The sequence below is a fragment of the Bombina bombina genome, chromosome 9 (genome assembly GCF_027579735.1).
Source record: "Bombina bombina isolate aBomBom1 chromosome 9, aBomBom1.pri, whole genome shotgun sequence".
Classification (NCBI taxonomy): Eukaryota; Metazoa; Chordata; class Amphibia; order Anura; family Bombinatoridae; genus Bombina; species Bombina bombina.
The window spans coordinates 2,897,871-2,921,962 of record NC_069507.1 but is presented as its reverse complement, the minus strand read 5'-3'; the positions used below and the strand labels follow the sequence as shown (position 1 = coordinate 2,921,962).

General features: G+C 34.9%; 1 protein-coding gene across 1 annotated transcript in view; it reads right to left on the bottom strand.

Moving 5' to 3' along the window:
• LOC128639990 (polycystic kidney disease 2-like 1 protein) overlaps positions 1-24,092 on the bottom strand; it is a 400,840-nt gene that overhangs the window by 210,070 nt on the left and 166,678 nt on the right. Inside the window, exon 4 of the mRNA XM_053692283.1 lies at positions 7,931-8,184. Coding sequence (XP_053548258.1) covers positions 7,931-8,184 — 254 coding nt within the window. The remainder of the gene's footprint in view (positions 1-7,930; positions 8,185-24,092) is intronic.

Below are 24,092 nucleotides of genomic sequence, written 5' to 3'. Positions count from 1 at the left end.
GCCAATAGGATTGAGCTTGCATTCCATTGGCTGATTGGAACAGCAAATAGAATGCAAGCCAATAGGATTTTTTCTACCTTAATTCCGATTAACTGATAGAATTCTATCAGCCAATCGGAATCTAAGGGACACCATCTTGCAGTGACGTGCAGTGACGTCAGAGGATGGTGAGGCAGTGGCTAGGATACGCCTTCATTCTTTAGATATCCTTTGTTGAAGAAATAGCAATGCACATGGGTGAGCCAATCACATGAGGTATCTATGTGCAGCCACCAATCAGCAGCTACTGAGCATATTTAGATATGATTTCCAACAAAGGACATCAAAAGAATAAAGAAAATTAGATATTAGATGTAAATTGGAAAGTTATTTAAATTTGCATATGGGTTTCATGTCCCTTTAAATGGTGTCTTGGAAAACTGGTCAACTTAGTAAACATCTGATTTTAGTCTAAAAGGATTGTAACAGAAACTCTTGCCAGATAACACAATGCTTGCTCTGATTATGAGATCTAGAAATCCATGCCCATTAAAATATGTTTAAAACATACATTTTACTTTAATGCTGCAAATTATGCTTATAGATTCTTTCATTACATAAGGGATGAGAGTCAGAAGGGGAGGAAGAGAGACAGAGAGAGAAAGAGACCATGGGGGAGAACAACACATAAGGAGAGAGATGGATAGATAGAGAGAGAGAGACACACACACACAAGGGGGGGACCACTGCATTTTAAAGTCATAAAACAGCAGAGCTACAGAGAGTTCAGAAAATTAGTCTATAATTTAGTGTGAAGTACAGAGGCAAGCTGCTAAGTTAGTGGGTGTAAAGTTTGAGTAAACAAAATACAAAAACGACCCTGCTGTAAAAGAGTAAAAAACACTAAACCACATTCATTAAATTATCATTTTCACTAACAGAATCCCTTTTAGTAAAATCTTACTTTAATAAGATGTGGGTGAAACACTGCTCTCTGTGCCTCTATTCCTGCTCTGTATAAGCATTCAGGAAGTGACAGTGGCACATTCCACTGCACTTAGAGGGGAAGAACAGAACTCTCTTTTTCACTTTAGCAAGGCTAGCAGGTTCACAGGACAGCAACAAAATATATGAAAGTTGTTTTTTTGCGTTTTTGTTTTGTTTTATATGATTTAAGATCCAGCCCCAACCCTATGTTCCACTTACTAATGCCTCTCACTGGATTGGTTCAGCCCAAATAGGACTGCCTCAAATAAGCAGTTAATGAGCCATGCAATGATCTTAACCACTTGCATCCAGTAGATGGCGCAGCATGTTGTGTAATGGTGGGCAGACCTGATTGTGCCTCTTCATTGCACAACATATAGCTGTGAGAAAAAAAAATGCTGGGGGAAAAAATTTACAATTTTTTTTTAAAGCCAATAAAAAAAATATATTTTTGCCCATATGAGAGGTGAAGCACTGCCTCACCTGCCTCTAGTAACTGCACATCACTGCCATCTTGGATGACCTCACTTAAAGGTACATTCATTCGTCGGGTAGTCGTCGTTGGAAGAGGATGCTCCGCACTGGATGTCTTGAAGATGGACCCGCTCCGCGTCGGAAGGATGAAGATAGAAGATGCCGTCTGGAGGACCACTTCTGCCCGTCTGGAGGACCACTTCTGCCAGCTTCGTTGAGGACATCTTGCCTCTTGGATGAAGACTTCTCCCGGTAAGGGGATCTTCGGGGGTTAGTGTTAGGATTTTTTAAGGGTGTATTGGGTGGGTTTTATTTTTAGGTTATGGCTTTGGGCCTGCAATATAGCTAAATGCCCATCCAAATGCATTTTTCAGGGCAATGGGGAGCTTAGTTTTTTTTAGTTAGGGTTTTATTTGGGGGGTTGGTTGTGTGGGTGGTGGGTAAAATAGCTGATTTCTTTGGGGCAATGCTCTGCAAAAGGCCCTTTTAAGGGTTATTAGAAGTTTAGGCTAGGTTTTTTTTTATTTATTTTGGGGGGGCTTTTTATTTTGATAGGGCTATTAGATTAGGTGTAATTAGTTTACATATCTTGTAATTTGTTTTTATTTTCTGTAATTTAGTGTTTGTTTTTTGTACTTTAGCTAATTTAATTTATTTAATTGTATTTAATTTAGGTAAGTTATTTAATTATAGTGTAGTGTTAGGTGTAATTGTAACTTAGGTTAGGTTTTATTTTACAGGTACTTTTGTATTTATTTTAGCTAGGTAGTTATTAAATAGTTAATAACGATTTAATAACTATTCTACCTAGTTAAAATAAATACAAACTTGCCTGTAAAATAAAAATAAACCCTAAGTTAGATACAATGTAACTATTAGTTATACTGTAGCTAGTTTAGGGTTTATTTTATAGGTAAGTATTTAGTTTTAAATTGGAATTATTTAGGTAATAATATTAATATTTATTTAGATTTATTGTAATTATATTTAATTTAGGGGGTGTTAGGGTTAGACTTAGGTTTAGGGGTTAATATATTTAGAATAGTGGCGACGTTGGGGCGGCAGATTAGGGGTTAATAAGTGTAGGTAGGTTGCGCAACATTGGGGACGGCAGATTAGGGGTTAATAAATATAATGTAGGTGTCTGCGATTTTGGGGACAGCAGATTAGGGGTTAATAAGTATAATGTAGGTGGCGGTGTTGTCCGGAACGGCAGATTAGGGTTTAATAAGTGTAATGTAGGTGTCGGCGATGTCGGGGTGGCAGATTAGGGGTTAATAAGTGTAATATTAGGGGTGTTTAGACTCAGGGTTCATGTTAGGTGTAAACATAAATTTTATTTCCCCATAGGAATCAATGGGGCTGCGTTAAGGAGCTTTACGCTGCTTTATTGCAGGTGTTAGACTTTTTCTCAGCCGGCTCTCCCCATTGATGTCTATGGGGAAATCGTGCACGAGCACGTACAACCAGCTCACCGCTGACTTAAGCAGAGCTGGTATTGGAGTGCGGTATGGAGCACAAGTTTGCTCTACGCTCACTTCTTGCCTTTTAACGCCGGGTTTGTAAAAACCTGTAATACCAGCGCTGTAGGAAAGTGAGTGGTGAGAAAAAACTGCTTGTTAGCACCGCATAGCTCCTAACGCAAAACTTGTAATGTGGCCGTAAATTATGAAAAATAAAACTAAATTATCCAAAATAAAAACAATTGCACCTAATCGAATAGTCCTATAAAAATAAAAAAGCCCCCCCAAAATAAAATAACCCCCTAGCCTACAATAAACTCCCAATAGCCCTTAAAAGGGCCTTTTGTAGGGCATTGCCCTAAATAAATAAGCTCTTTTCCCTGTAAAAAAAATACTAAGTCCCCCCCAACAATAAAACCCACCACCCAACCAACCCTCCAAAATAAAAAACCTAACAAAAACCTAAGCTACCCATTGCCCTGAAAAGGGCATTTGTATGGGCATTGTCCTTAAAAGGGCATTCAGCTCTTTTTAATTGCCCTAAAAGGGCATTTAGCTCTTTTAAGAAAGCCCCAAACCCTAATCTTAAAAAAAAAAAACACCAAAAAAAAAGTTGAAAAAAAACTAATACTAACCCCCGAAGATCCACTCACAGTTTTTGTAGTCTGGACAATCAAGCGGCGTCTTCTTCTATCTACATCCCAGCGGCATCTTCTAGCTTCATCCCGGCGGCATGGAGCGGCTCCATCCTGAAGACATCTGGCACGGAGCATCCTCTTCATACGGTTGCGGCCGTATACTGAATCTTCAATGCAAGGAAGCCTTTTCAAAATGGCACCCCTTGCATTCCTATTGGCTGATTTGATTTTGGAAATTCAAATCAGCCAATAGGATGAGAGCTACTGAAATCCTATTGGCTGTTCAAATCAGCCAATAGGATTTCAGTAGCTCTCTTCTTGGCTGATTTGAATTTCCAAAATCAAATCAGCCAATAAGAATGCAAAGGACGCCATTTTGAAAAGGCTCCCTTGTATTAAAGATTCATTATACGGCGGTGACCGTATGAAGAGAATGCTCCGCATGTCTTCAGTATGTAACCGCGCCGCCGGGATGAAAATAGAAGATGCCGTCTTGATGAAGATAGAAGACGAAGCCTGGATGGATGAAGACCTCGCCGCCTGGATGTCCGGACTTCAAAAACTGTAAGTGGATCGTCGGGGGTTATTGTTAGGTTTTTTTTAAACTTTTTTTGGGTGGTTTTAATTTTTTAGATTAGGGTTTTGGGCTTTCTTAAAAGAGCTAAATGCCCTTTTAAGGGCAATGAAAAAGAGCTGAATGTACTTTTAAGGGCAATGCCCATAAAAATTCCCTTTTCAGGGCAATGGGTAGCTTTGATTTTTTTTAGAGTCAGGTTTTTTATTTTGGGGGGTTGGTTGGGTGGTGGGTTTTACTGTTGGGGGGTCTTTGTATTTTTTACAGGGAAAAGAGCTGATTTCTTTAGGGCAATGCCCTACAAAAGGCCAATTTAAGGGCTATTGGTAGTTTATTGTAGGCTAGGGGGTTATTTTATTTTTAGGGGAGCTTTTTTAGATTTTTAGATTAGGTGTAATTGTTTTTATTTTGGATAATTTTGTTTGTTATTTTTCATACTTTAGTGTTTGTTATTTTTTGTACTTTAGTATTTTTTTATTTTTTGTAATTTAATATTTTTAATTTTTTTAAATTGTAGATTTAATTTTATTTAGTAGGGTTAGGTCTTTTTAATGTGTAATTTAATTTATTTAATTTGTAGTTATCTTAATTTTAGTATAATAGTAATGTTAGTTTAATTTATAGTTTAAATTTGTTTTTTTAATTTCACAGGTAAGTTTTTATTTATTTTAAGATAGGGATCTTGTAATTTTAATTTAAAGTTATTGGGTTTTTAGGTTTAGGGGTTAATAGTTTAATTTAGTTTTTGGCAATATGGGGGGCTGGGGGTTTACGGGTGAATAGGTTTATTTAGTGGCAGTGATGTGGGAGACCAGAGGTTTAGGGGTTAATAATGTTATTTAGTGGCGGCAATGTCGAGGAGCAGCGGAATAGGGGTTAATATCTTTATTATAGTGTGGGCGATGTTGGGGTGCAGGGGAATAGGGGTTATTAACTTTAGTATAGTGGTGACAATGTTGGGGAGCGGCAGAATAGGGGTTAATACATTTTATTAGTGGCGTCCATGTTGTGAATGCAGTGGCGGCTGGTGACTTTTGAAGATGGGTAGCACTAGCCCCGCCCCTCAGATGGCTCCGCCCATTTTATTGTGTATGTATGTATATATATATATATATATATATATATATATATATATATACACACACATACATACATACACACACACTATGCCAGTTACCTTAACACATTCTTGTACAAGGTTAGGGCAGTGTGTTATTTGTATTACTGTGTGTTGTATGTACATAACTAACCTGAAAGACAAGAGCACCACATACACCCGGCAGTTACTATATTTATATATATATATATATATATATATATATATATATATATATATATATATATATATATAATGGGTACAAGAGTCCTGTTACTGGGGCAGTATAAGGACATATATATATATACATTTATTTATATTTATAAAGTCCTTATACTGCCCCAGTGACAGGACTCTTGTACCCAGTATATATATACACCGAGAGACAAGCAGAATACACTTTTTAATAATGTTTAATACACACACTGTCTGACACTAAAGTAGCCAGCCATCATAGCAAGCCACTATCCTGACACCCAGAGACAAGCAGACAGTATATGTATTAAACATTATTAAAAAGTGTATTCTGACACTAAAGTAGCCATCATAGCAAGCCACTATCCTGACACCCAGAGACAAACACAATACACTTTTTAATACACACACTGTCTGACACTAAAGCAAAAGAGTTAAAAGGGGCTGTATCCAGCTGTACACTGCAGGAGCACACAAAAAAGAATCTGTTAATAAACAGAGCTTATTTATTGCTGACCCCTGCCCTTAGTCAGTGCCCTGAGCCCTCTTACCTCCATTTGATTTGTATTTTCTACTGTAGCTGCACGTAGTGAGCTGCCCCCTGAATTGAACGGATGACAGCACAGAACCACGGGCCGGGAGAAGGGGGGAGAGAAGTCAGTGAGGGGGGCAGCAGCAGCACAGGGAGGGTAAGTGCTAGCAAGGCTCAGATTTCAGGGAAAGACTAGTGCTACCGTACAGTACAGCATGCTGCTTACTTTCCATCTGTCTGTTCTGAATACTTTCTCTCTCCCCTTGTCCTAGAAACACAGATCTGCAATTAAAGGTAAAGAAAAAAAAAAAGAAACTGCTTGTTGAACTGTTTACTGTTGAACTGTTTATATCATGAGGGCTGGAGCACTGTAATCAGTTCAACAAGCAGTTTCTTTTTTTTTTCTTTACCTTTAATTGCAGATCTGTGTTTCTAGGACAAGGGGAGAGAGAAAGTATTCAGAACAGACAGATGGAAAGTAAGCAGCATGCTGTACTGTACGGTAGCACTTACCCTCCCTGTGCTGCTGCTGCACCCCTCACTGACTGTTCTCTCCCCCTTCTCCCCGGGCCGGGCTGGACAAATGCCTCTCACTGCAGTCAGTGCACAATAAAGACTGAGGTCTTCCTTTGGGCTGCTCGTGGAAGCCACAAGCAGATTGCTGCACCGCTCTCTCACAATGGTAATTCTGTGATCTCAACTGGTGTTTGAGTAACATTATATGCACTGTTTTTTTCTGATAGATATCACTTGTTGTGTGAGACAGACATTCTATTGAATCTATTGTGCAGTGTCACTATATGTCCGCTCACGCAACAAGTGATATCTATCAGCAAAAAACAGTGCACATAAGGCTACTCAACCACCACCTGAGAAATCACAGAATCACCATTGTGACAGATTCTAACACATTGTGACCGGCAAAAACAGGACACAGTCCACTCACTGACCTGACATGAATGATGACTTGAGACTTGGCAGCAGCTCCATCCGCTTCACTTTCCCGCGTCCAAGCCCGGCACGCCACCCCAGCAGCTCTGATAGCTGATTGACTGTCCGGATTAGCTCCATCATGGAGGCGGTTATAAGAAACGCCTCTAGTGACGCCACTGCCTCCACACACACAGCTCTTAGTGTGCGAGTGTCACGTGACAGCTGGCTCTCGCAAACTAAGAGCTGTGCGGTAAGGAGACCTATGGGCTGGCCTGTAGGTGGCACTGCTGTCAATGCAGCTTTAAAGTGGAAAGAACTTTTGCCTATACTTCTATGTATCACACTGCACATCATGTGCGATAGATAGAAGTATTAGGCAAATGTCCATTCCACTTTCAGCCTAAATAAGGCAATTTTTATGTTTTTACTTAAAACTGCAGTGGAGCCTGGAGTATTTTTTAATTTAATCAGCAAAAAGGTTTAAAAATGTATTTTTTTTTATTTCTCACTTTTTTTGTTTGTTTTGTTCATCAGGGATCAGGGGGCATCAGGGGTCAGGGGGTTCACGTGCTCGAGTGCTCCTATAGAGGAGCCTCCACTGTGTGAATGTCAGATTAGGGGTTATAAACTTTAAAATAGTGTTTGCGATGTGGGAGGGCCTCGGTTTAGGGGTGTTGGTGTACTTTGTAACGCTTTAGTTATGGGTTTTATGCCACAAAACTGTTACACAAACTCATAACTACTGGTCTCAGATTGCAGAACAGATCGTGTCGGTATAGGGTGTAACGCAAGCTTTTTAGCCTCACCACAAAACTTGTAACGGCAGCGCTAATCGAAATCTCATGCAAAAACGTAATTTTCGAGTGCGGGACTGACGTTGCGTTACAGGCTAAAAAGGCTTGCGGTACAGCTGGCTGCGTTGCTGTTTTAACGCTGAAATGGACAGCGTTAAAACACGAACGCAAAACCCGTTATCTAGGTGATTATGAATAAAAAGTAATACAATATTAGTACAACATCTATTTTTTTACTTACTACAGCTTACAGAACAATACTTACGGTGTCCCATTAAATAGGCCAAATGGGTTTTTATCCTCCTTTTCTTTAGAATAGACATCATAACAGCCAGATATGTCTTCCCTAAAGTCTTTATGAACAACACAAGAGTTGTTTTCCACCTTTAACTGGCGCATCCGAGGAACTCCAAGCAAGAGGTTCTCATAGTATATGAAAGAATTAGGTGCGTGATCCAAACTCACATTATTGTACCATTTGGTCCAGTAAAGGCCATCCAGAAGTGGTCCCTGTGAGTACTAAAAAATGAGTAAAGATATAGAGATAAAGTTGTATTTATAGAACATAAACTGTTGGTACATGGGATGAAGATAACCAGCAAACTGTATCTAATGCCAAATGAAAACGTTTCTCATTGCATTTTATTAATAGCGTGCTTACAAGCTAGATAACTTTTTCACTCTTGCGCTAACTGCGCTCAAAACAGCATGAGTATTATGAGTTGAAAGTAAAAAAAAAAAAAGTGTGAGCAAAAAAACAGAGGTGGGCTGTAAAATAACCCAAAACCTAACAGTTATCGCTCGCGCACTATCCTGACACTGCGTTTTTAGGAGAACTTCAAATTCCTTAGTTAACATAGAATTTTTTTTTCTTTATATATATATTTAGATTATTTTTTTTTACAAATATATATTTATACTTATATATCTATATGAATATTTATGGCGATATATAAATACAGTATATATATATATTTTTATATATATATATATATATATATATATATATATATATATATATATATATATATATATATACATATTCACAAACACACATAAATACACACATAGACATACACACACATACATACATATATATATACACATACACACATACACATAAATACACACACACAAAATACTTTCTGGACTTGTATCAAGTGAGTCATTTAATACGTGACACTTTGGGGATCAAACACTCCCCTTCATCAGCCCAATCATAGCAACAAACAAAACAGCTTTAAATAGCATATAAACCACACCCCCAGGAAATGACACCAGCAAGGTTGCTATAGAAACGTCAAAAATATGTGGGGGGAAAAACATATAAAAAACATTGATGTGAGTGACCATAAACATAATGTAGCAAATCAATGTCAAAATCACAGTGACAATCTTGTATACTGTTCAATATGAAAAAATAGCTAACGTGAAAGCTAATAAGCTAATAAGAGGAATCCAATCTGCCCTGTTGCACTCCGTTCAGTGTATATTACACCCATAACAAAATAATAAACCCTCACTGACCTTTATCTCTACAGCTATTGCTGTTCATACTACTGAAATGTGTTACCAGGACTGCAAGCGCTCCGTCTTAACAATTGTGCTGTAAACATGTGCAGGCGAACCGGAGCCATACATACTTGTAGTGTTTCTAAATCCAGGTGGTTTAGAAATATATCTGACACAGAGTCCATTTATACAGCAACTAACTACACACTTTATTTCCTGGTTCCTCACTCCAACAACACTGTCCCCGCCCCTGCTTCTTTGCAACAATTATATACATTTACAAGTCAGAGCACAAACTAGGAAGAAAGCATTATATATTATAATATCACAACAAACACCATATCTCTCCCTTACTTTAGATTAGAAACATAACAATTATATACATTTACAAGTCAGAGCACAAACTAGGAAGAAAGCATTATATATTATAATATCACAACAAACACCATATCTCTCCCTTACTTTAGATTAGAAACATAACAATTAAACTAAACATAAATATAACTATATATATACTATGCTTAATATCTAGAAATAAGACCAACTATATTTCACATAAAAGAGTTGCATGATGACATAATACATTACATGAAAACACATTATTTTTCATAGTCTTTAAGGTATTCAGGAGGTCTTTTGTTTTCTCTGAGAGGGTATTTTCGATTAGTATCTAAGGACTGATCATGTGCTATGTTTTCTTCCCCCTCACTTCTCTCTGTGTTATCCATATTATCATCATGTTCTTGAAATAATTTGGGTATATCAGAATCATCATCTTCTGCATCAGATAATTCAGTGTCCTGTTCTTTGTGTAGTTTCTTGTGTCGTCTATCTTGCCTACACAGGGCTCTGTCTCCAACAGCAAAAGGAGCAGATTTGGTATGATAATATTTATCCACATAATCTTTCATCTTGGCTTTGGCATGACTGTCTTTTTGTATTAAGTCCTTGTTGAGTGTCTCTGTTAGTGAATCATTTATATCCGGAATTTTGATCCGAAGTTTGCGATTGAATAACAGCTCTGCAGATGATCTGCCAGTAGTACAATAGGGAGTTGATCGATAGTCTCTCAGAAAAGAGTATACATTTTGTTTCCATGGTCTACCTTGCGCTGTAGTTGCCCTTAGAAATTTCCCCATAGAACGCATGAATCTTTCAGGTTCTGCATTAGCTTGTGGCCACAAAGGAGTAATGCGCCGATGTTTAAATCCAAGATATGAAGCAAATTTATTAAGCTGAGTACTGTTAAACGGGGGACCATTATCTGTTTTAACAATTTTAGGAATTCCCAATAAAGAGAAAACTTTGTCTAAAACCGGAATAACAGTGACTGAAGAAGTTGAGCTGATAACTTCTACTACCGGGTATCTTGAATATTCGTCTATAAGCACCATCAAGTAATCTCTAGTAGGTAATGGGCCATAAAAATCTATACTCACATTACACCATGGTGCTTCAGGCAATGCAGACATTTTTAAAGGTTCTTTGTGAGCTCCTGGAGTTGTGGCTTGACACACAATACAATTTCTCACCAACTTTTCTGCTTGTTGATCTTTTGATGGAAACCACACTTTTTCTAACAATAAACTTTTAATTTTAACTATTCCTTGGTGACCTTCATGTGCTAAGGATAATACTTGCTGTTGTAAACATGTCGGAATGACTAGTCGATTGCCTCTCAAGATAATACTGTTGTCATTATTCACTGAGAGTTCTTTGCCAAATCGTGCAAATGACTTCAACTCTTTTCCATGTATTTTGTCAGAATCAGCTGTGTACCATTTTCCATTCCGAACTAATACAGCGAGTTTTTGCAGTATAGGATCAGCTAATGTTGCTTGTTGTATTTTTTCTACACTCAATGCTTTAGGTATAGCATGATTAGTAACAAAATTGATATATTCTTCTGCATCCATGGAACTTGGAGAACTTGTGAATGAATCTGCTGATATAGGATGTCGAGACATATAGTCTGCTGGATTCTCTTTTCCAGATTTGTAAAGCACAGTAAAATGATATGGTTGTAGCCTTAAACCCCATCTTTCTATTCTAGCGGGCGGTTTGGATTTTGGATTATTCCAGATCAACTGTAAAGGCTTATGATCTGTGATCAGTGTGAATGGACAACCATATAAATATAAATGAAAGTATTCACAACTAGTGATGTCGCGAACCTAAAATGTTTGGTTCGCGAACGGCGGACTCAAACTTCCGATATTGTTCGCGAACCCGCGAACCGCGCAAACCGCCATTGAATTCAATAGGCAGGCGAACTTTAAAACCTACAAGGACTCTTTCTGGTCACAATAGTGATGGAAAAGTTGTTTCAAGGGTACTAACACCTGGACTGTCGCATGCTGGAGGGGGATCCCTGGCAAAACTCCCATGGAAAATTACATAGTTTATGCAGAGTCTGCTTTTAAGCCATAATGGGCCTAAATCAACTAACATTCCCAAATTAGCTGTCTCAAAACATCCCGGACAGAAGATAGATTGATAGATAGGATAGATAGATATACATAGATTGATAGTTAGATAGAATCGATAGAAGAGAAATAGATAGATTTGTTAGATATATAATTACCCTGATAAAGTCTAATAATTAAACATGCGTTCTTGGACCCAACTAGGTTGTGTTAAGTAGTACTGTTCTTCGCACTTTCAGCCCTGTAACTCCCCCTATTGGTGGAGGTCTATATGGCGGTTATGATTACCCTGACAAAGTATAACAACAAGACACGCGGTCTGGGACCCATGGTAATTTTGTTGTGTTAAGTAAAACTTTTCTTATCACTTGAATCCCTCTTATCCCCCCTTTTGTTGGAGCTCTATATGGCCTGCATGATTAGCCTGACAAAGTATAATAATAAAACATCTGGTCTTGGACCCATGGTAATTAGGTTGTCTTTAAGTAGTACTATCCTTATAACTGTAATCCCTGTTACTCCCCCTATCAAGGGAGGTCTATATGGCCTGCATGATTACCCTGACAAAGTATAACATCAAGACACACGGTGTTGGACCCATGATAACTAGCTTGTGTTAATTAGTACTTTTCTTAGCACTTTAATCCCTGTTCCCCCCCCCTATCGGGGGTGTTCTATATGGCCTGCCTGATTACCCTGAAAAAATATAATAATAAGACAATCCGTCTGGTACCCATTTTAACTAGGTTGTGTTTTAAGTACTACCATTCTTAGCACTTTAATCTCTGTAACTCCCCCTATTTGGTGAGGTCTATACGGCCTGGATGATTACCCATACAAAATATAATAATAAGACATCTGCTCTTGGTCTGCGACCCATGGTAACTATGTTGTGTTAATTAGTAATGTCCTTCGCATTTTAATAGCTGTTACTCATACTCACCCTATCGGTGGAGGTCTATATGGCCTGCATGATTACCCTTACAAAATATAATAACCAAACATATGCTCTGGGACCCATGGTAAGTAGGTTGCGTAAAGTAGTACTGTTCTTTGCAGTTTAATACCTGTTACAACACAAAATGGTGGCAGGTCTATCTGGCCTTCATGATTAGCTGCACCCAAACCCCAAAAAAAGCAGAATGGTCTTAGACTAATACCCATGGCTAACTCGGTTGTTTCAATTTGTACTATTCTTAGCACTTTCATCCCTGTTACGGGTGGTCTACATGGCCATCATGATTAGCCAAACAAAATACTACAATCCAACCTTTGCTCAGTCTTCATAGGCCCTTCATTGGCTGTATTTTGATAGTACAGTTCTTATTATTTTTATAGCTGATACAACACCGAATGGTGGCAGCTCTATATGGCCTGCATGATTAGCCGCACCCAATACAAAAATAAATCCAAGCGGTCTTGGATTAACACCCATGGCTAACTCTGTTGTTTCAAATAGTACTATTCTTAGCACTTTCATCTCATCATCCCTGTTACTTCCAGGACTCTCGGTGGTGGTCTACATGGCCATCATGATTAGCCTTACCAAATACTACAATCCAACCTTGGCTCAGTCTTCATAAGGCCCCTCATTGGCTGTATTTTGGTAGTACTGTTCTTATTAGTTTAATACCTGATACAACACCGAATGGTGTCAGCTCTATATGGCCTGCATAAATAGCCGCACCCAAAGCCAAAAAAAAGCCAAGCGGTCTTGCACTAACATCCATGGCTAACTCTGTTGTTTCAAGTTCTACTATTCTTAGCTCTTTCATCTCATCCCTGTTACTTCCAGGACTCTCAGTGGTGGTGGTCTACATGGCCATCATGATTACCCTCACCAAAATATAACAACAAGACGTGCGTGCAGGGAACCATGGTAAGGTTAGGTTACTTCCTTTCGCAAAATCGAGTATAACAGTTGCAGGCAGAGGTTCTGACTCTAACACATAAATATATATGTATATACACATAGTAAAATAATATAGAAAAAATGTGGGAAATCCTCTTCTAATATGCAATATATAGGTGCAAGTGCAAGGTGCATACAGGTGTATACTGTTGTGTCCGGGACTTACCCTTAAGGAGCCTAACCGCCCCCGGAATCTGTGTATGCCGTGTAATACCTCAGACAGGAACTCAAGGATGCCGGGGGACCTCCGCGGTCAAACCGAAATCGATTCGGTGGGCTGTCTGCTCCAAACCAGCCGGCGTGATGTGAGAAACTCCAGCAGCGCTTCAGGCTAAACACAGGTGCGCTGCGATGTCTGTTTGTGACGTTGCAGGATCTCCTGTAAGGGGGGCGGTGCTCTTGCTTCACCCGGATTTTACAACAGTATGCTTCGTATGTAAGGGCTTTGAGCTGATCCAAGCTGGTGCGATAAAGGCAATCAAAGAAGTAGGATAGGATCCAGCTTTATGCAAATAAAATCCATCTTTATTGGCAAAGTTAAAACGCCAAGAGTGGCTCAGCGAACAGCATACATTAATAGTAAGCAAAAACCAGTGTGTGAGCGTGACACCACGGCTTACATGTTTCGGCGCTCAGCCGTAATCATAGCCATAGGTGTCATGCAGGTGAATGCAGGTTTAAAAAACTGTGTTACAATTGTGATTGGTTAAAAACAATAGATACAAAACACGCCCACACCAGGTAAAGGGTAATTTGATTAACCCTTAGTATCCAAACTACGCTACAGCAAGAGTACACACACTACAGTATATATAAGATAATTCCTTAGAGATATGAACAAATTTCTAAAATAGAAAACTACTAAGACTAATTTGAGAACATTGAGGAAAAATTGCCCTAACTTTCACAAATTATTTCTGCGCTAAATATCATTATAGTTAGCAAGCACTAAAGCTTCATATGTATATTTGCAGAATTCTCAAATGGCATAGTTTAAACTTGGGTTGAGTAATAATAATATCAGTTAACTGAAATAAGTTCTCTTACAGTATTATCTCTCCATGGTATGTACCCCATAAAGGATGTAGTTATGTGCGCGCATGTATAAATATACATACACTAATACAAGCGATATACGCATATATGTTCATACAGCTTGCGGGGCAGGCTTAGAGTGTAACCCTCAATACGTATGGAAGGATTGTTCAGAGTGATATTTAGAGTGCGAAACACATCTAAAATACATCTAGAAGTGCCGAAAAAATGAGACAAAGGGATGGAATATAACAGAATAACAATACCCTTAGGTGAATAATATGTATATATGTATATGAAGTGGTTTGAATATGAATGTTAATATTGATATTTTGAAGTTATTTTGAAGTTATTCCCAGAAGTTGATCAAATCATATCTTGAGTTTAAACCCAATGGTAATCTGGTTTTTAGGGTGTATATCCAATATACTTCCCTTTTGGCAAGTATGTTATCCAGATTACCACCTCTCTTGGGCACTTTAGCTTGTTCTATTGCTGCCCATTTAAATGAGTTTAGGCTACTATGATGTTTTGTGGCAAAATGTTGCACAAGTGGTGTGCTAGATGTACCCTTTGTAATAGTCGAAAAGTGTTCTCTAATACGGGAATTTATATCCCTAGAGGTTAACCCTATGTATTGAATATTACATAGGGTACATGTAATGATATATATAACGTTAGTGCTTTGACAATTTAAGCAAGATTTAATGGGATATGTCTGTCCTGTTATTGCTGAAGTGAATTCTTTAATAACCCATGCAAAATCACATGGTTTGCATTTCTTATGGCCACACTTAAACATGCCCAGATGATGTAACCATGAGCTAGTATGACTTGGAATCTGTTTTAGTTCTGTGGGTGACAAAATGGAAGCCAAAGTAGGGCTCTTCTTGTAAGAACACCTAACACCTTGTTTTACAGTTTCAACCAACTTCTCGTCAGCTGCTAATAGCGGGAAATGTTTCCTGACTATGTCGCAGATTTGGGAATATTGTGTGCTAAAAGTTGTTACAAAATGAACACCTGAAAAATCCCTATGTGTATTAGCAGGTTTATCTACCAAAAGTTGGTCTCTGTCCAGTTGGTCAACAGCTAATCTAGCCTGTCTAATATGGCTACGGGTATATTTCCTCTCTTTTAGTCTCTTCTCTAGACAAACAGCCTCCTGCACATAGTCCTCATTCTTGCTACAATTTCTTTTAAGCCGGGTAAACTGGCCTTTAGCAACAGCATATGAGGTATTTTTAGGGTGGCAACTAGAGGCGTGCAGGAGGGTGTTGCCCGAGATAGGTTTACGGTATACTTTTGATACAATGTTGCCACTTCTGTCACCTGTAAGGCACAAATCTAGATAATTAATGAAATGGCTGTCAGTGGTGTATGTAAAGCTCAAGTTTAAATTATTTTTATTTATCATGTCAATGAAATTCTTAATGTCTGCAGGGGGACCTGACCATATAAGAAGTAGGTCGTCAATATAGCGTTTAAAGAAACAAATGTGGGACCTGAATGTGTTGCTGTGGTCAAAGATGTTTTCTAGCTCCCATTTGCCAAGAAATAAATTGGCATAAGAGGGGGCGTATTTCGCCCCCATGGCTGTGCCACATTTTTGTACATAGTATTTGCCTTCAAAAGTAAAAAAGTTGTGAGTCAATAGGAACTCCAGAATTCTTAGAATATATTTTTGAAAATCTGATGTATATTCGGTATGTGTTGCCAAATAATATTTTACTGCTTCAATACCCTTATTATGTGGGATCCTAGAGTAAAGTGAGACTACATCAACTGAGAGCCAATGGTAGTTCGTTTGCCATTTTATGTTAGTTAGAAGATTTAGTATGTGTTTTGAATCCCTCGTATATGAAGGTAGTAGGTGGACTAATGGCTGCAAAATAGCATCCAGCCACTGGGACAATCTTTCAAAGATAGAATCTATACCGCTAACTATAGGGCGGCCTTGTACGTTATGAAGGGATTTGTGAACCTTAGGGAACATATGGAAAACTGGGATTCTTGGGTATTTTACATAAAGGTAGTCAGCTGTGTTTTCATCTAAGAAACCATGTTCAATGCCATCATCTAGTATATCAAAAAGAAGCTTCTTATACTCATTTGTTGGATTTCTGGGAAGAATCGAGTAGTCAGTAGGGATGTTGAGTTGTCTGTGTGCCTCTGATATGTAATCCTGCCTATCAAGTACCACAACGGTACCCCCCTTATCTGATGGGCGGATTACTAAGTCAGATCTTTGCTGTAAAGACTTGAGTGCTTCTGTCTGTTTTTTAGTAAGATTTTTAGTTGTTCGTTCAGTGGTCTCTTTTAGTTTATGCAAATCAGATTCTACTCGTGCATGGAAAGTTTCAATTATAGGTCCTCTGTTTTGTATTGGATAAAAAGTAGATTTATTTCTAAATGAGTGTGCCCTATTGAGTGTTCCTGATATTGTGTTGCTCTCAATTGCTAAATTTTGTAGGGCACACTCATTTAGAAATAAATCTACTTTTTATCCAATACAAAACAGAGGACCTATAATTGAAACTTTCCATGCACGAGTAGAATCTGATTTGCATAAACTAAAAGAGACCACTGAACGAACAACTAAAAATCTTACTAAAAAACAGACAGAAGCACTCAAGTCTTTACAGCAAAGATCTGACTTAGTAATCCGCCCATCAGATAAGGGGGGTACCGTTGTGGTACTTGATAGGCAGGATTACATATCAGAGGCACACAGACAACTCAACATCCCTACTGACTACTCGATTCTTCCCAGAAATCCAACAAATGAGTATAAGAAGCTTCTTTTTGATATACTAGATGATGGCATTGAACATGGTTTCTTAGATGAAAACACAGCTGACTACCTTTATGTAAAATACCCAAGAATCCCAGTTTTCCATATGTTCCCTAAGGTTCACAAATCCCTTCATAACGTACAAGGCCGCCCTATAGTTAGCGGTATAGATTCTATCTTTGAAAGATTGTCCCAGTGGCTGGATGCTATTTTGCAGCCATTAGTCCACCTACTACCTTCATATACGAGGGATTCAAAACACATACTAAATCTTCTAACTAACATAAAATGGCAAACGAACTACCATTGGCTCTCAGTTGATGTAGTCTCACTTTACTCTAGGATCCCACATAATAAGGGTATTGAAGCAGTAAAATATTATTTGGCAACACATACCGAATATACATCAGATTTTCAAAAATATATTCTAAGAATTCTGGAGTTCCTATTGACTCACAACTTTTTTACTTTTGAAGGCAAATACTATGTACAAAAATGTGGCACAGCCATGGGGGCGAAATACGCCCCCTCTTATGCCAATTTATTTCTTGGCAAATGGGAGCTAGAAAACATCTTTGACCACAGCAACACATTCAGGTCCCACATTTGTTTCTTTAAACGCTATATTGACGACCTACTTCTTATATGGTCAGGTCCCCCTGCAGACATTAAGAATTTCATTGACATGATAAATAAAAATAATTTAAACTTGAGCTTTACATACACCACTGACAGCCATTTCATTAATTATCTAGATTTGTGCCTTACAGGTGACAGAAGTGGCAACATTGTATCAAAAGTATACCGTAAACCTATCTCGGGCAACACCCTCCTGCACGCCTCTAGTTGCCACCCTAAAAATACCTCATATGCTGTTGCTAAAGGCCAGTTTACCCGGCTTAAAAGAAATTGTAGCAAGAATGAGGACTATGTGCAGGAGGCTGTTTGTCTAGAGAAGAGACTAAAAGAGAGGAAATATACCCGTAGCCATATTAGACAGGCTAGATTAGCTGTTGACCAACTGGACAGAGACCAACTTTTGGTAGATAAACCTGCTAATACACATAGGGATTTTTCAGGTGTTCATTTTGTAACAACTTTTAGCACACAATATTCCCAAATCTGCGACATAGTCAGGAAACATTTCCCGCTATTAGCAGCTGACGAGAAGTTGGTTGAAACTGTAAAACAAGGTGTTAGGTGTTCTTACAAGAAGAGCCCTACTTTGGCTTCCATTTTGTCACCCACAGAACTAAAACAGATTCCAAGTCATACTAGCTCATGGTTACATCATCTGGGCATGTTTAAGTGTGGCCATAAGAAATGCAAACCATGTGATTTTGCATGGGTTATTAAAGAATTCACTTCAGCAATAACAGGACAGACATATCCCATTAAATCTTGCTTAAATTGTCAAAGCACTAACGTTATATATATCATTACATGTACCCTATGTAATATTCAATACATAGGGTTAACCTCTAGGGATATAAATTCCCGTATTAGAGAACACTTTTCGACTATTACAAAGGGTACATCTAGCACACCACTTGTGCAACATTTTGCCACAAAACATCATAGTAGCCTAAACTCATTTAAATGGGCAGCAATAGAACAAGCTAAAGTGCCCAAGAGAGGTGGTAATCTGGATAACATACTTGCCAAAAGGGAAGTATATTGGATATACACCCTAAAAACCAGATTACCATTGGGTTTAAACTCAAGATATGATTTGATCAACTTCTGGGAATAACTTCAAAATAACTTCAAAATATCAATATTAACATTCATATTCAAACCACTTCATATACATATATACATATTATTCACCTAAGGGTATTGTTATTCTGTTATATTCCATCCCTTTGTCTCATTTTTTCGGCACTTCTAGATGTATTTTAGATGTGTTTCGCACTCTAAATATCACTCTGAACAATCCTTCCATACGTATTGAGGGTTACACTCTAAGCCTGCCCCGCAAGCTGTATGAACATATATGCGTATATCGCTTGTATTAGTGTATGTATATTTATACATGCGCGCACATAACTACATCCTTTATGGGGTACATACCATGGAGAGATAATACTGTAAGAGAACTTATTTCAGTTAACTGATATTATTATTACTCAACCCAAGTTTAAACTATGCCATTTGAGAATTCTGCAAATATACATATGAAGCTTTAGTGCTTGCTAACTATAATGATATTTAGCGCAGAAATAATTTGTGAAAGTTAGGGCAATTTTTCCTCAATGTTCTCAAATTAGTCTTAGTAGTTTTCTATTTTAGAAATTTGTTCATATCTCTAAGGAATTATCTTATATATACTGTAGTGTGTGTACTCTTGCTGTAGCGTAGTTTGGATACTAAGGGTTAATCAAATTACCCTTTACCTGGTGTGGGCGTGTTTTGTATCTATTGTTTTTAACCAATCACAATTGTAACACAGTTTTTTAAACCTGCATTCACCTGCATGACACCTATGGCTATGATTACGGCTGAGCGCCGAAACATGTAAGCCGTGGTGTCACGCTCACACACTGGTTTTTGCTTACTATTAATGTATGCTGTTCGCTGAGCCACTCTTGGCGTTTTAACTTTGCCAATAAAGATGGATTTTATTTGCATAAAGCTGGATCCTATCCTACTTCTTTGATTGCCTTTATACACATAGTAACACATAAATATATATGTATATACACATAGTAACACATAAATATATATGTATATACACATACTAACACATAAATATATATGTATATACACATAGTAACACATAAATATATATGTATATACACATAGTAACACATAAATATATATGTATATACACATAGTAACACATAAATATATATGTATATACACATACTAACACATAAATATATATGTATATACACATAGTAACACATAAATATATATGTATATACACATAGTAACACATAAATATATATGTATATACACATAGTAACACATAAATATATATGTATATACACATAGTAACACATAAATATATATGTATATACACATAGTAACACATAAATATATATGTATATACACATAGTAACACATAAATATATATGTATATACACATAGTAACACATAAATATATATGTATATACACATAGTAACACATAAATATATATATATATATACACATAGTAAAACATAAATATATATGTATATACACATAGTAACAAATAAATATATATGTATATACACATAGTAACACATAAATATATATGTATATACACATAGTAACACATAAATATATATGTATATACACATAGTAACAAATAAATATATATGTATATACACATAGTAACAAATAAATATATATGTATATACACATACTAACACATAAATATATATATATATATATATATATACACATAGTAACACATAAATATATATGTATATACACATAGTAACATAACTATATATATATATATACACACATAGTAACACATAAATATATATGTATATACACATAGTAACACATAAATATATATGTATATACACATAGTAACACATAAATATATATGTATATACACATAGTAACACATAAATATATATGTATATACACATATTAACACATAAATATATATGTATATACACATAGTAACACATAAATATATATGTATATACACATAGTAACACATAAATATATATATATATGTATATACACATAGTAACACATAAATATATATGTATATACACATAGTAACACATAAATATATATGTATATACACATAGTAACACATAAATATATATGTATATACACATAGTAACACATAAATATATATGTATATACACATAGTAACACATATATATATCTGTATATACACATACTAACACATAAATATATATGTATATACACATACTAACACATAAATATATATGTATATACACATAATAACACATAAATATATATGTATATACACATAGTAACACATAAATATATATGTATATACACATAGTAGCACATAAATATATATGTATATACACATAGTAACAAATAAATATATATGTATATACACATAGTAACACAAATATATATGTATATACACATAGTAACACATAAATATATATGTATATAAACACAGTAACACATAAATATATATGTATATACACACAGTAACACATAAATATATATGTATATACACACAGTAACACATAAATATATATGTATATACACACACTAACACATAAATACATATGTATATACACATAGTAACACATAAATATATATATGTATATACACATAGTAACACATAAATATATATATATGTATATACACATAGTAACACATAAATATATATGTATATACATAGTAACACATAAATATATATATATACATAGAAACACATAAATATATATATACATAGTAACACATAAATATATATGTATATACACATACTAACAGATAAATATATATGTATATACACATAGTAACACATAAATATATATGTATATACACATAGTAACACATAAATATATATGTATATACACATACTAACACATAAATATATCTGTATATACACATACTAACACATACATATATATGTATATACACATAGTAACACATAAATATATATGTATATACACATAGTAACACATAAATATATATGTATATACACATACTAACACAAATATATATGTATATACACATACTAACACATAAATATATATGTATATACACATAGTAACACATAAATATATCTGTATATACACATACTAACACATAAATATATCTGTATATACACATACTAACACATAAATATTTATGCATATACACATAATAACACATAAATATATATGTATATACACAACAAATATATATGTATATACACACATAATAACACATAAATATATATGTATATACACAACAAATATATATATGTATATACACACATAATAACACATAAATATATATGTATATACACATAGTAACATATAAATATATATCTATATAGACATACTAACACATAAATATATATGTATATACACACATAATAACACATAAATATATATGTATATACACATAGTAACATATAAATATATATGTATATACACATACTAACACATAAATATATATGTATATACACATAGTAACACATAAATATATATGTATATACACATAGTAACACATAAATATATATGCATATACACATAATAACACATAAATATATATGTATATACACATAGTAACACATAAATATATATGTATATACACAACAAATATATATGTATATATACACACATAATAACACAAATATATATGTATATACACAACAAATATATATGTATATACACACATAATAACACATAAATATATATGTATATACACATAGTAACATATAAATATATATCTATATAGACATACTAACACATAAATATATATGTATATACACACATAATAACACATAAATATATATGTATATACACATAATAACACATAAATATATATGTATATACACATAGTAACACATAAATATATATGTATATACACATATTAGCACATAAATATATATGTATATACACATACTAACACAAATATATATATATATATACACACATAGTAACACATAAATATATATGTATATACACATAGTAACACATAAATATATATGTATATACACATAGTAACACATAAATATATATGTATATACACATAGTAACACATAAATATATATGTATATACACATACTAACACATAAATATATATATGTATATACACAGAGTAACACATAAATATATATGTATATACACATAGTAACACATAAATATATATGTATATACACATAGTAACACATAAATATATATGTATATACACATAGTAACACATAAATATATATGTATATACACAGAGTAACACAAATATATATGTATATACACATACTAACACATCTGTATATACACATAGTAACACATAAATATATATGTATATACACATAGTAACACATAAATATATATGTATATACACATAGTAACACATAAATATATATGTATATACACATAGTAACACATAAATATATATGTATATACATAATAACACATAAATATATATGTATATACACATAGTAACACATAAATATATATGTATATACACATAGTAACACATAAATATATATGTATATACACATACTAACACATAAATATATATGTATAAACACATAGTAACACATAAATATATATGTATATACACATAGTAACACATAAATATATATGTATATACACATACTAACACATCTGTATATACACATAGTAACACATAAATATATATGTATATACACATAGTAACATAAATATATATGTATATACACATACTAACACATAAATATATATATGTATATACACATAGTAACACATAAATATATATGTATATACATATAGTAACACATAAATATATGTGTATATACACATAGTAACACATAAATATATATGTATATACACATACTAACACATAAATATATATGTATATACACATAGTAACACATAAATATATATGTATATACACATAATAACACAAATATATATGTATATACACATAGTAACACATAAATATATATGTATATACACATACTAACACATAAATATATATGTATATACACATAGTAACACAAATATATATGTATATACACATACTAACACATATCTGTATATACACATAGTAACACATAAATAACAATTTATGTAAGAACTTACCTGATAAATTAATTTCTTTAATGGTGTCAAGAGTCCATGAGCT